Source organism: Lichenostomus cassidix, chromosome 9 (assembly GCF_008360975.1).
Source record: "Lichenostomus cassidix isolate B80296 chromosome 9, HeHo_3.0, whole genome shotgun sequence".
Taxonomy (NCBI): domain Eukaryota; kingdom Metazoa; phylum Chordata; class Aves; order Passeriformes; family Meliphagidae; genus Lichenostomus; species Lichenostomus cassidix.
The window spans coordinates 15,472,296-15,486,373 of NC_139490.1; the positions used below are offsets into that span (position 1 = coordinate 15,472,296).

General features: G+C 39.1%; 1 protein-coding gene across 2 annotated transcripts in view; it reads right to left on the reverse strand.

Annotated features, from left to right (window-relative positions):
• The window catches only part of COL4A3 (collagen type IV alpha 3 chain), a 55,869-nt gene that overhangs the window by 17,361 nt on the left and 24,430 nt on the right, over positions 1 to 14,078 (reverse strand). The window contains exons 17-34 of one of the 2 annotated variants that reach the window (XM_085069610.1): positions 12,997 to 13,050; positions 12,557 to 12,598; positions 11,778 to 11,865; positions 11,378 to 11,413; positions 10,874 to 11,038; positions 10,579 to 10,671; positions 9,758 to 9,853; positions 9,356 to 9,426; positions 8,014 to 8,202; positions 7,000 to 7,168; positions 6,020 to 6,112; positions 5,431 to 5,535; positions 4,459 to 4,556; positions 2,954 to 3,104; positions 2,730 to 2,843; positions 2,222 to 2,389; positions 1,047 to 1,136; positions 343 to 477 (exon numbers count right to left, since the gene is read on the reverse strand). In XM_085069610.1, the coding sequence (XP_084925736.1) occupies positions 343 to 477; positions 1,047 to 1,136; positions 2,222 to 2,389; positions 2,730 to 2,843; positions 2,954 to 3,104; positions 4,459 to 4,556; positions 5,431 to 5,535; positions 6,020 to 6,112; positions 7,000 to 7,168; positions 8,014 to 8,202; positions 9,356 to 9,426; positions 9,758 to 9,853; positions 10,579 to 10,671; positions 10,874 to 11,038; positions 11,378 to 11,413; positions 11,778 to 11,865; positions 12,557 to 12,598; positions 12,997 to 13,050 (1,957 nt within the window). The remainder of the gene's footprint in view (positions 1 to 342; positions 478 to 1,046; positions 1,137 to 2,221; positions 2,390 to 2,729; positions 2,844 to 2,953; positions 3,105 to 4,458; positions 4,557 to 5,430; positions 5,536 to 6,019; positions 6,113 to 6,999; positions 7,169 to 8,013; positions 8,203 to 9,355; positions 9,427 to 9,757; positions 9,854 to 10,578; positions 10,672 to 10,873; positions 11,039 to 11,377; positions 11,414 to 11,777; positions 11,866 to 12,556; positions 12,599 to 12,996; positions 13,051 to 14,078) is intronic. The other variant, XM_085069611.1, reaches the window with a different exon arrangement.

Below are 14,078 nucleotides of genomic sequence, written 5' to 3' on the forward strand. Positions count from 1 at the left end.
ATTTCTGTGCTCACAGGATACCAAATGTGTAAAAACTTAAATGTATAACATATATGTATATAAGCCTCCTGGTACTACTGACATATTTTTACTGGTTTAGCATTAAAACAAGAGCTTTTTAAATGAATAGGGACATGATAAAGTTGAACTGAATATTCAATGTAATATCCAACTATTCCATAAATAAGGAGGCAGTAATGATGTTTAAGCAATAATGATTTCAAAGCCAAGGGAGTACTCTTAGTAGTAGAGTCAGTTTATTCTATATTTTAGAGTCCACTGGAACTGCAAAATAGATCACGAACCTGATTCATTTTCAATGACAGAACAATGATTGTGTACCTTTTAAACCTTGTTCTCCTTTGTCCCCAATACCAACCAAGGTCTCAGATGGTCCAGGAAAACCTTTATCACCTGGATCGCCTTTTTCTCCAAGAAACCCTTTTCTTCCTTTTATTCCTGGGAAGCCAGGAGAACCTGCAAGAAAATGGAGGGAAATTTTCTGAAGAAACCTTACTAGATAGTATAATAAAGGAAACCAGATAATGCCAGTCTTCAAGAGCAATTGTAAGTTACATATGTAAATATACATTCCAAATCAACAACCTAAACTAGCTTAACTTCTCCGATCATCAATAAATCACCTATGAGTACAGATTATGGCAAGAGATGGCAATGATTTCTTATAGTGAACAAACATATAATCTTGTGTCTGCTGAATAAATACAATAATGGTATCCACACAGGATGGAAAAAAAACCCCAGCATTAAGGCTCTCTGCTCTTAATTTAGCAAATCATCAGCCAATTTTAAAAATACCAATGAAAAAGAAAAGGTGGCAAGTCAAAACTGCTAAAAAATATGATGATGTTGTTCAGTCTGCAGACTGCACAAATACAGAAAACAGATTTACCAAGACTCAAAGAAATTCCAGTACAATATCTGTACTCAGGAGCAATAATACACACAAAAATGGATGACAAGACTAATTTGAGCATTGAGGTTCCTGTATACTAAGTAATAATGAAGATACAGTGGTCACTTGCCTCTGATACCCGGGTTGCCTGGTCTTCCAGTCATGCCAGGGGGTCCAGGAATTCCTAACAGTCCCATTATACCTGGGTCTCCCCTTGAGCCTGTGGAATTGAAGCCATAGGAACATATTTGTTAGTACTTGACCAGTTAAACAGAATATTGCTTCAGAAAACTACACATATGCCTGTCATTTCAGTATTTAATTGCTTATTTTATTTTTTTCTCCATTTCTGTAACTGCCCAAGCGAGTTTTCCCATCTTTAACCACAGGATCATGACTTATAACCCCCAAAATTACCTAAATTAGTGGGTGCAACAGCTCCTATAAACAAATGAAATAACTAACAGTAAGGATAATGTATCTGAGATATCCACACAGGGATGAGAGATCTGTCACGAGACATAAGGGAATGACATTCCTTTCTGGCTCAGGAGTCAAAGACCAGCTGGGAAATAACAACTCCCTCAAATGACAACAGAATTCTATGTTTGCATAACTGAGTCAAGGGCTACATGTTTATCAAAAGCTTTACAGATTCTCAATATAAAATGGTATGTACCATCTCCTTCCCACAGACTAATGATTTGACACTAAGGAAAAATTTTTGTTAGAAATAAGAAGCATTACATGACTGATTTATTCTTCAAAGCAAATTTGAACAATTTCTGAAAGGAAAAAACCAAACAAATCAACCCTACAGGGACTACTTAGCTTACTTAAAGTTAGTTCTACTTAGTGACAGAGCTTGATCTGACTCAACTCTGTCAGGCTCTAGATCTGAACTCACTTTTTAAGAAGATGGCATTACAAACTGTTTGAAAAGGGATGCTGAATAAGAACTAAACACTTTGCACTTCCATTGTGCAAAGGGGAGTTCCTTTGAATATTAACTATTTAATGTCCCACTGTACAAAAACCAAGGTAAAACACTGTGTTCAGAAGACTGTAACAGAAAATTCCACACTGTGTCAAGAGAGCTTCAAGATATGATCATAATTTAGGGAAGAATGATTTATTAGTTTTCCATATAGATCTCAAAGATTAATGAAAGCTGTTGATAGAAAAAATATTTAATCATGTTCAGTCTGGAAAAGCATGACCTTTTTGTGCACCTCTTTGCAAAACACCTTTCTGCAAAGACTCGCTTAATCGCTACATCAAAGCAAATACTTGGGGAATCCTTACCTGGCAATCCAGGGATTCCTGGCCTTCCAGACTGTCCCTTGGGACCTGGTAATCCTGTATTTCCCTGAAGACCTATTAATCCAGGTTCCCCAGGTTTTCCATAGATTCCTGGGATACTCAAACCAGGAGGACCTAGGTTTCCTTTTGAACCTTGTAAACCTCTTCCTCCTAGGAAAAGTGCAGGACAGTGTAGTATGGTAGACCTGTCTGAAAAACAAACTTTCATCTCTATCTTTACATCGTAAGTACAATTTCCTGTGGAATTTGGGTCAGTCTATGATTACTCTTTATGCTGTCCAATGGAATCTGAATCTTCATGTTCATCAGTGCATGTGCTTCCTCCCATCTACAGAAAGAGCATCTTTTAAATTGACTCCTATTTTCCTGCATACTATCTAGCCTATAATCAATATGCAGTAACAATTTCAGCTCCCTCAGGCCATTGGAAGGCAGAAACAAAACCCAGACTCACCCAACTAAATGGCACTTTTGGCTCAGAAAGTCCTACCTGGTGGGCCTGTAGCTCCCTGGCCACCTGGCAAACCTGGCAGGCCAATAAGACATTCAGCAGGTTTCCCTGGAAAACCTGGGTCTCCAGGAAGTCCAGGTGAGCCACGATCTCCTAAAAAAAATGACACTGGATTCACAACCAAATAAAGTTTCAGGCTGAGTGAATATTGTTTGACTTAAAATAACTTGCTGTGCTCCCTGAGCTTCTCTTGACAACATTACCTCTTAGGCCATCATCACCATCATGTCCAGGATGCCCTGGTAGGCCTGGGAGTCCTGGAAGGCCAACTTCACCTTTTGAGCCAGGACTGCCATGACCTCCTGGTGAACCCATTCTTCCTGGCTCTCCAGGAATAACCATGCCTGGGTCACCCTGCAACACAGAGAGAAATGTAAACAATCCTCTATGCTTTGCAAATCTGCCAAAATATTTTCTCCACTGTGGGAATATTTACCTCATTTTATTAGGGTAATTCTCTTTATTCCCTTTGATCTTTCACACTATAATTTCTAATGGCTTCAATTCAGCAGACCACTGGATCATCCTTACTGACCAGCTGAGAAGTTCATCTAGACAGCTTTTAAATCTTGTCTCCTAACCCTAAGTTGCTAATTTGGTCTTTACCACACTGGGATGCTTTCTGTAGCTGTGAAAAGCTTTGAACCTCTGTCTGAAAGTGGGGCTGAAATTTTTGCAAATTTAACTTTTCCTTTACTTTTACATCACAGTCATGGCTGTTTATCAAAATGTTTATTTAAAGGATCAATGTAAGCACCCAGCTATGTCTCAATACTCAGTCAGTTGCTGGTGTTTTTTAAAATCATTCTTCTGAATGCTGTTTTCCATGAAGACTGGTTTTATCCCAAATGTCCAAGTGTATTCCCTGACTGGAAAGCTTGTATTAGTAGATTTTTTTTGCTGACTGAACTGCTGGTTGCTCTGAGTACTATCTTTGAGAATCAGCAAATCAATATGTTCATAAAGCAGGTCAGTAGACCTGAGCTTATACCAATCACTAATGATACACTTGGACCACAGAGGCCACTTCAGATCCAGATGTTCTGTGGCATCAAATATAGATTAAATAATAATTTAAAAAAAAAATTTACAACCTCAACCCCCTTCCTTTGTCATGTCAAAAAACACACAAAAGAATGATATGGGCACACACATACAAAAAGGAATGCCACATTTTCAAACAATTTAGGTGTAAATATTTTGTTCAAAATTGAATCCTAATTACAGAGTAGTCAAGAATCAGCAGATTATCTTCTGTTAATCAGCAAGGGGGGCTGCAGTATTACCTCTAACCTACTTTCATCATGCTTCATTTTAACAAACCACTTGCTCAAATGAAATATGTAATTACTTGTCGACTTGTCGACCTCCATCAAATATATGCTTAATTGGATTTCTGAACAGGCAACTTTTCAGAAGCTGTGGCCTTAATTTTTTTTTGCTGTAAGCAATGCAATATCCTCCTTGTGGTCCGAAAGCTGAAGTCAGAAAACATCCCAAACACTTGGAGTTCTGAAATCTTGTATTTGCATCTAAAATTTTGACTTGAACCCCTTTTTATAGAAAGAATTTAATTTCATAGTTTGTGCATCACTAGTCAAGAAATAAAGGAATTCCCATATGCTTTACGATTTTTTATTTATTTGCCCTGTATCAAATTTAATGAGTGGGACCCAGGGCAAAATCTGTGCTGTATTTCTGACCAAACCTTTTGTCCTGGTTGTCCTAGGTTTCCAGCTCGGCCTGGATCTCCAGTCTTTCCTTCAAAACCTGGTGGCCCTCTGCCTCCTGCAAGTCCTTTGTCTCCTGCCAAAGGAATTAAATGGCAGTACAGACGCTTTATTTTACAAAAGAGTATGTGTATTGTGTGCAGTTATGAGCCTCTGACACTAATGCAGCTTATATGAGCTGAAGGAAGCATCTTGAATTCAGAGTTGATGTGAAACACAGCATCTTGATCGTTACATATTCACTCAATATTGACTGTGACACTACTTGTTAATTAACTGATTTGAAGCCAAGTGAAGCCATTCAAGTGAAGCCATTCTGATATAATTTCCTTACTGTTCTCTTTAACAAGCAGCTTGATACTAGTTTTAGTAGCTGAGCTTTGTTTGTTAACTCCTGTCCTTACAGGATTATGAGAATTTCTTAATATTCCCAGTGTTCAAAGGGAGTACAATTTTGCATGAGGAATGGCCAAATTTGCAATATTGAAAATGTTTTCTGTTACCTGCACATTAGAGCAGGTATTGCATTGTACATAACCAAAACTAATTAAAAATAAAGTACTGACACTTATACAGCTCTGTCTCTGCAACACATATCCAGGTAAAGAGAATCTATCTGAATTAAGTGCAGCACTCAAATGAGATAGCTGCACCTGTTTGGGCAATATTCCAAAAAGCATCAATGTCTTTTAAAATATTTCCCTACTTTCACCTTTGATACTTGATACTCTGAAATACTTGAAAATATTTCAAACTTGCAATTTCTAAGACTTAAAGCAGAAAATTACAAGACTGCTAAAAACATTTATCTGTCTCTTCACTGACTAATTTTTTTAACTTGCTAATTATTTTAAAGTGTACTTTAAAAAAAAGGGGGGTTTTGGAGTTTTTTTGGTTTTTTTTGTTTTATTTATTTTCTTTTTTTAAGAAGATCAAAAAGTGTGTATTACCTTTTGGCCCAGGGTGTCCAGGAAACCCAAGCCCTGGAAAGCCTGTGTCACCTGTTGGTCCTGAATGTCCTGGATCACCTGGCTGACCTCTTGCTCCAACCCTACCTGTACAAAGAAAAGAAGTAAACCGTGAATTGTCTTACCACAGAATATCAACTTGTAAGATTAGGTGTGCTATAGCTTATCACTATTAATTAGGACATGACTGTAGATTATGGTAGAATTTAGACACTATTTCTCCTCCACTGCAGGTTTTCACACTTAAAATGCTACTTGCATTTACAGTACCAAAGCATGTGTGAGTCTGTGAGTTGAGTTTTTATGCAATATGGCCAAATTCCAGACTCCTAGGAACAGCTACATGCAGACATGAATCTGCCACTTCTTGAGAGGTTACAAACATTCATTAGAGGGGTGATGCTTGAAACAGAAACAACTGTAAGAACAGAGGCTAACATAAAGCTATCAAAAAACTTCCTGTGCTGTTCAGGACAGTTTTAAGGGTTATTCTACAAAACCCAAGCAAAGGTGCCTTACAGTTAACCAATCTCTGACTTTAACTGTTTTACTGATTAAGGACAGTACTCACCAGGCACTCCTGGGGGACCAGGTAAACCAGGTGGTCCTTGAGGTCCTGGCAATGCAGGTAATGGAGTTGCCCTACTGGTCTCTCCTTTCACACCTTCAGCAAATACATAACAAAATATTACAAAGGCATATAGTTTGGCAATATGTAATCTCAAGCATTTTAAAATATTAGTGATCAATCTACTTGGCTACAAATGTGGTCTTCTACAGTTGCTATATTTTGGAAACTCCAACAGACTTTCAAAAGCCTTCATATCCTGGCTTCATTAAGTAAAATAATTGTATTGACACCGGCAGTCTTCCTCTCAGTCCTCCTGCAGTCTAGTGGAGACCCAGAAAAGGAAGCAGAAAGTCACCAGGAAAATGATGCAACTTGAGAAATGCTTAAATCTGCAACTCCATGTCATAAAGACCCAATGGGCATTATCTTTAAGCAACCTTGACTATATCTGCCATTCAGCTGAGTTCTTCCAGATTATGCTTGCCTGCCAAGACATACACTGGTATGTTTCCAGCACTCACAAACTATTATGTCCATTATAGTTAACCCTGCTGATTTAATTTACACTAATGATGATGACTAGATGTATATTTGAATACTTCTTGTTTCCACAGTGAGGACAGTCAAGCACTGGAGCAGGCTGCCCAGAGATAATGCGCTTTGTCCTTGGAGGTTTTCAAGGAACAACTGGATAATGCCTTGAGTAACTTGGTCTGATCTCACAGATGTCCCTGTACTGAGATGAAGTTCAGACTGAAGACTGCACAGAGTCCCTTTCAACCTCAATTAATCTTATGACCCTAAGACTTTTGCTATTATCTTCAGAGGGACCAAAGTTTGACAATGCTGTGGAAATCCAATGGCAAGGAAAGGTTTCCCAGGTTTCATAAATGATGTCTTTGATTTCAATCTATCGCTGCAATTTTTATCAAGTACTCTTTAACATAGGTAAAACACAGTAAAATAGGGAAGTTACAAACCAGCTTCTCCAGGTAATCCAGGTGGTCCAGGTATTCCTTTAGAGCCTTTAAAACCTCTTATTCCTTGTGGTCCATACCCTGGCAGTCCAGGAAGTCCCATTTCTCCAGGAAGACCAGGTCTACCAGGGATTCCAGGTAGTCCTCTATCTCCTTTTGATCCAGCCAATCCCTAATGATTACACATGTACACCAAGTATTATTTGCTTTCCACACCAGCTTTCTTAACAAAATGCTCAATTCCCTATAATCTTGTATTATTTTAGTAACAGAGTAGCTCTTATAATTACAATTTTTCCTCTGATTTACTTGTGATTAAATGAATAAAAATTTGAATATCAATAGTTACAAAGAGAGGGCTATTCAGAGTGAGAGTACAAATAAATACAATTGCCTGATTTTTTTTTCCAGCCACGGTGTTGTTGCACTGCATACTTTTCTTTTTCAAACACACTTGGCAAAAAAGCCCAAACACGCTTCAGCTCTGATTCTCTTTGAATACTGTGGAGTCAGGTTTAGAGACAGTTCTATCTGAATCATGTTAATAGTTTCGCAGCCAACATTACCCAACAATAATTGTTAGTTTTTGTTTCTGCAGAGCTCTGCCCTAATGATTCTAGTTTTATGGTCAGTTCTCACTGAAGATTAACCCTCAAGGACTGAACAGGAAGTATTTGAATTATTAAGTATTATAAGTAGTCAGGAAAATCTTTTATTAAAGGATCGTATTCATCATAGGAATCCAACATAATGCTCCAGTATAAATACCCAAACTAACACCTCATTAGACTGCTGAGGTTTTTCAGCAGTGTGTGCCTACACTGCCCTCATCTCTCTCTAGTACTACATCAGAGTGTTTCCTCTCATTCTTTCAAACATATTGGTTGTTACAGCTATGGGCAGTACCCTCAGTCAGGGGATACTCAGTTGAAATATCTGCACAGATTAAACAGACAAGAAAAATACTAACTTAGGTTTCCATGACTTCCATATTAATTGCAAACAGTGCATACACACCTGTTCACCTTTAGAACCCTTGGATCCTTTAGAGCCAGGTCTTCCCAGAAATCCGCTTGCACCTTTTCTTCCTTTGTCTCCCCTGACTCCTGGATCTCCTCGCTCACCTTTTGGCCCTTCTGGATGTACATATCCTGGCTCACCTTTTGATCCTTTGCGCCCTTGATCTCCTCTAAAACCTGGAGGTCCCTAGAATAGAGTTATCAACAGAAATTCAGTGCTTAGACATGTAATCTGTTTTCGAGTTTTCTTTTTCAAGTTTTCTTTTTTAAATTAAATTCCTCAGAGAGGTTTTCCTTATTCTCATCTTTATTCACTGTAATGGCACACTTCAATGAACAGAGGTTTGGGGTTTTTTTTGTCTTTTTTTTTGTTTTAATGGGTAGGACCATGGCACAAAAAGAAGGACAAGAAAGTACTTTAAGACCCAGTTAGAGATTTCTCCTCCACATGAAAATATTTCCTTAGGGACACTCTGAGTGTCACAGCTGGCTCTGTTCATAGTTAACTTCTCTCTCTCTTCTCTTCCCCACAGGTTACAAAGTGGGTACACTATCCCAGCCAAAACCAGTACAAGCTGAAAGCACACTGGGCCCTAGTGATGTTGGGCTCATGAGCTCTTTGAGGGGCTCCTGGAAAAGCCTCTTAGCAGACTCATTCTGTATCTGTACAGCAACTACAACAAATACTTGTGCATGACTTTTTTATTGGACAGCACTGGCTGCACTTTCCCATATATGACTATTACTACAGGCACAAGTTAGAACAACCAAATGGCATGTGTGTGGCAGCAGGTGGCAGCCTTCCCTCTTCATAACATTTCCCAAGAGGGACTGTCCTTTGCACCCCTGAAGAGAGTATTATGAGAAGCAAGTTTCCCCTCACAGCTGAGCTTTTAGCAACTCCTGAGTATGCTAGAAACGTACTCAGAGAAGTAAGAAGTCTGATGAAGATCACAGCACACACAACTCTATATATGCTTTACATCCACTGCCATGATTCTAGAATTACATAGAAGAACAGAAGGCAACTATAGACTACCCATACCAGACAGAACAAGCAGTCTCATCACCATGAAATGCAGCTCAGGTTAATCACACAGGTATTTACCTCGCTCACTGCCTGGGCTTACTTGCTGCACTGAGCCAACCAGGCTCATGAAAATCTATGTGAGCCATACATCACATTCTCTGCCTTGCCTCTCATGCAGACACATTTATTAGTATGGGAAAAAACCTGTTGAGATCACCCAATATGACACTGAATGTAACACTAGCTGTGAGGTTTCTCTGAAATAATTCTTGTGGGATCTGAACATTAATCTGAAAAACCAAAGTGTTACTTGAGCCCCTGGAAATCCTGGTGTTCCTGGAGAGCCTGGTGAACCTTTTGGACCTGTTGCTCCTTCTCTACCTGCAAAAGAAACAGTATATTTTGTAAAGAAAAATGAAAACGATATAAGTTTTGACAAGCTCCAATAACTGCACCCAGCATTCAGAGTTTCTGCTTTTTACATTGACTACATCATCACAGACTGACCTGGCTTCAGGCTGCACCTAAAACTATCAGCATCTTTTAAGACTTGTGGCCATTTCAGCAGAGACAGCTGCCTCAGGCTCTCACCACCACTTCAGGGCTAAGTCAAGGACTACAGGCTTCAGACATGCCCACAGCCTGATTTTCATGCTAAAAGCAAAATCATTTGCAGTCCTACTATCCTGTTAGGAACAACAAGATAATTTACCAGGCATTCCATCCTGACCACGAGGCCCAGGAGAACCAGGCAGACCAGGCGTTCCCGGAATGTAGCTACAGTCAGTACACACACGAGCATCATCACCTAGAATGAAAAGAAATCATTAGCTGCTTCACAGCAAGTAATTTTCAAGCTTAACTAATGTGCTCCATAGTTTTGTTATAGCTAACACTTTTTGGCCAGGAGTGGTAGAAATATGGACTTAATTTTGTTGGAAGATCACTTCCAACACAGTACTAAATTACCTGTGGTCAGACAGTGAATCAGAACTGACTTCATTTAATTGAAAGGGCAGAAACACTTGGCTTAAATCTCTTGATTTTTTTCAAGACAAGTTTTAGCAAACAATTTGTATATAGTCACTCTACTGATAAACCAAATTCTCTCAAAAGAAGAAACTACCACAGCTCAGTAACAGTCAGGGTCATTGTAATGACAAGCAAAGGGCAAAAGACATTCAGCAGCTTCTGTGGGTGAAAGTTGCAGCTTATTTCAGAGACTAACTGTAGCATGAACATAACAATAGGAGAGTACAAAGTCCTCTCAATATGTAGTAACTGTTTATTCCAATGAAGATCTAAGCCCTGCCTCAGTTCTGTACAACTGGTGTGCAGCACTGCCACATGCACTACTCTTTTAGTTGATGTAAGGGGAGGAAGACATCTTGCTACCCCTAATGAATGTTCTTAAAACTCTGAACTCAGCAAATTAGTTAAGAGATAAACTAAAATTTTTTTAAAATTCAATGAGGACCCACTGAGATCACTGGATTGTAGTCTATTTCTGTCTGATAATTTTCTGAAACTGACCTTTCATGCCAGTATCTCCTGGAAGTCCTGGAGGTCCTATACACCCTGGCTCTCCAGGAAGTCCTGGTAGGCCTGTTCCAAATGTTACTCTACCTGTTAATGAAATGAGCATGGCACCATTACATCAGCAGATTATTCTGGCAATTCTCTACTTGCTAAGAGAGAAAGAAGTTGCAAGGATGAGCTGGAAGCAGTATTCTAATCCTCATGGTCCTTTCCGACTTAAGATATTCTACAATTCATTCAAAAGAGAGAGCTACCTAGAAAAATCAAAACCACCTGCAACTAGAAGTACCTGGTTCTCCTGGAGGACCTGGCAGTCCAATAGTACCAGGCCTGCCAATAATACCAGGCAGTCCTGGAGGGCCTACAATACACAAGCCAGTTTGTCCTTTCTCTCCTTTTATTCCTTTTGGCCCAGGAAATCCTGGGGGACCTCTCAGACCAGGTCTTGACACACCTAACCAAAAGGGAAACAAATACAAAAATGGAGTTAAAGAAGAAATGGAATTTCAAAGCAAAGTACTCAATAGGATGAATGTCAGACAAACACACCAAGTTCACCCCACAAATCTTTTTTATCTTTAAATATATTAAATAATCACAGTGAGAATGTACAGACATTTAAAAATTATCTTTAACCTAAGAACTCGAGTCATCAAAGTTCTTGGGTGACAATTTTTTATCACTTGCAGATATGTTTAAAGTCATCTATAACTGACATTTGACAAAGCTGATTCAGAGTAACAGGGAGGAAGAACAATGTATTTTATTATTGGTACTGGATTACTGCACATACCTGGTCTACCAGCAGCTCCAGGAGGACCCTGTGGCCCTGCAAAAGCAATATATTAAGAACTTGAGTTAAATCACTCTATCCTCTACAAAGTCACTATTCAATACTATTCAATATTATCGACTGCAAACTTCTATCTTTTGCATTTTAAGCTTAAAAGTTAAAATAAGAACCTGGTTTTGCCTGAGTAGGCATCTACCACTCATGCAACTGTTGCATACTGACAATTATTTTCAAGGGGAAATAATGCTATAAATCAAAGTCTCAGGATACATTTAAAGGCTGCAATTAGGTGTGAGCTTAGGAAATATTCTTGTAAAGGCAGAAGAAGGCTGCTCAAAATGCAGTCTGCATTTGAGTGGACTGTTCTTGCTACAAGACTGTAGTTTTGATGTTGACTCACCAGGCATGCCACGTTGACCTTTTGGCCCTGGAGGTCCTGGGGGTCCTTCATCCCCTTTTTCACCAGCCACATAATCATAGTACTCGGTCTCAGGAGAAAGATGGTAAGAAAAGAAAGAGTTGTAAGAATGAAGAGAGAAGGACAGTCCCCCAAGATTAACGCAATGCTTTGATCTCATTCATAATTTCGGTGTTCTGACACCACAAGACCTTACTAATTATAAGCAACCAGAAATGAAATCATAATTGTTATTAGCAGCAATGGTTTTTTAGTACTCTGTCAATACCACAAACACTTCAGCTTTTTACAAAGCTATTTCTTTTGAACAATTTAGGCAGAAGGTTCCCATTAGGTGCACATGGGGCCTTTAGGAAAGCCACTTGGGAGACAGCTTGACTAAACAGGGAAATTGTACTCATAGCAACTATAGGTTCCTTTAAAAAGTCTCCTTAGGATTTTAAAATTAAGGCCACCTGTTCTAGAAGTGATTAGAAATTGGTTTAAATATTAACTCCTGTGACTTTTTGTAACTGTTCTTTGACAGTCCAATCTCCAGCCAAAATTGCTGGAGCCAGGTGAGGTTTAACCAGGCACAGATCCTGGGTCCAATTCCATATGAAGGAAGATGCCATCTATGCGAGAATCCCAGCAATATCAGTACTTTGTGAAAGACACACCTGATGAGAGCATCACAGGACATCCACTACTGCCTCATGCATTTTGGATTAATTTTATTCTAATTGTTTAGAAAATTATATATGAAGATAATTTACACTTACTCGACCACAAGCTCCAGGTGGACCAGGGTTTCCTTTCATCCCCTTAATCAGAAGGCAGAGATAGGTTTGTTTATTAAAAGCAATATATGTAATGACATTTACCCACTGTTACTTCAGTACTTTGTTCAAAACATTAAAGAAGAACTGCTCCTGACCAGTCCTTCACCACCCTGTTTCTGTTCCTTACACAACTATGCAGCCACACACACACAAAACTACAACAACTCATCTGCAGACATAGATGGACACCAGTTTAAACACATGGTTTGTTTCAGCTTGGTTTGATGGTTTGATCCATTCCCTATTCCATGATATTCTTACTGGTCATCTGTTAGGTCAAATAAAACATATATATGCAGTGATAAATAAAATTATATAATAACCCCCAAACGTACCTTATCCTCATCCTCAAACACATTAATTAAACAATTGGACAATACCTTAGCTCCTTGCCTTCCAGCCAGTCCCGGCCTGCCCTGTTCACCCTTTTGTCCCTGCAGGGGATAGTACACAATTTTATGAGGATTCATCTTTTAGCACTGACATCAGTAAGATCTAAAATGTAAAGCTTTAATCTCTCATGGTGATGACAAAGTGATTGCAACTTGCTCAGGGGAGGAAATTGCAGTGAAAGGCTCAGTTTGAGGTACAGCTCCATGTCTGTAGGAAAAGCTGCAGGAGTCCCATCCAAACCTGCCTTTGTTACAGCACACTCCAACACTCCAAGGGGGAGCTCCCCTGCATGGCACAAGTGTAGGAGTCTCTGCTGTGTTTCTCCCTCTGCAAACTATTTCTGAAGGGGAGAAACTGAACACAGTGTGAGACTCTCCCATTCAACACCCTCCTGCAGAACTTGGTCAGTCTGAGGGATGGTGCTGATCAAAAGAGGTGTCAGCAACACCAGGAGGGAAAACAGTGCAGACAAGGCTTTCTGCAAGTGAACACATGCAAGGGAGAGGGACTTCTTAGAGGCTTATGCACCTGAATGCACTGCAAGTGAGTAGAGTTGAAATGGGAACAGAGCAATGGCAAGTCTTTGCCATGACAGAAAGTTTTCTGTTAACTGAGGCAGTAGAGCTTTGTGGTCTGTCATTCAGTGCTCTTTGTCAGACTGGAATGTGTTTAGACTGCCTGTGAAGGTCGTTTTAGCATGACAAGGGTGATGTTATAGTAGGTTACATGTGCAATAGGCTAATCCGGCAGTAAGAATTTTGGTAAGATATTTATAAGGTCACTGTGACTCTTAACGATGTAGTCAAAGTGGAGATTAAGTAAATAAGAGAACTGATATTTAATCAATTGGAAACATTTGAATAACTTCAACTTTTAAATTAGTATACAAAGAAGATAAGTTTCCTCCTAAAACGGCATATTTTAAGAACTGTATGTTGACAAAATGAGAGTTTAATAGGTATCTTTCATCTTGTTTCAGGCTAAGACAGCCATAACTCTGACAGTAACTTTTCTTTGTAAAATCATGTCTTTGATTCTAGTGATTAAAAACTATTCATTTTTCTTCTCA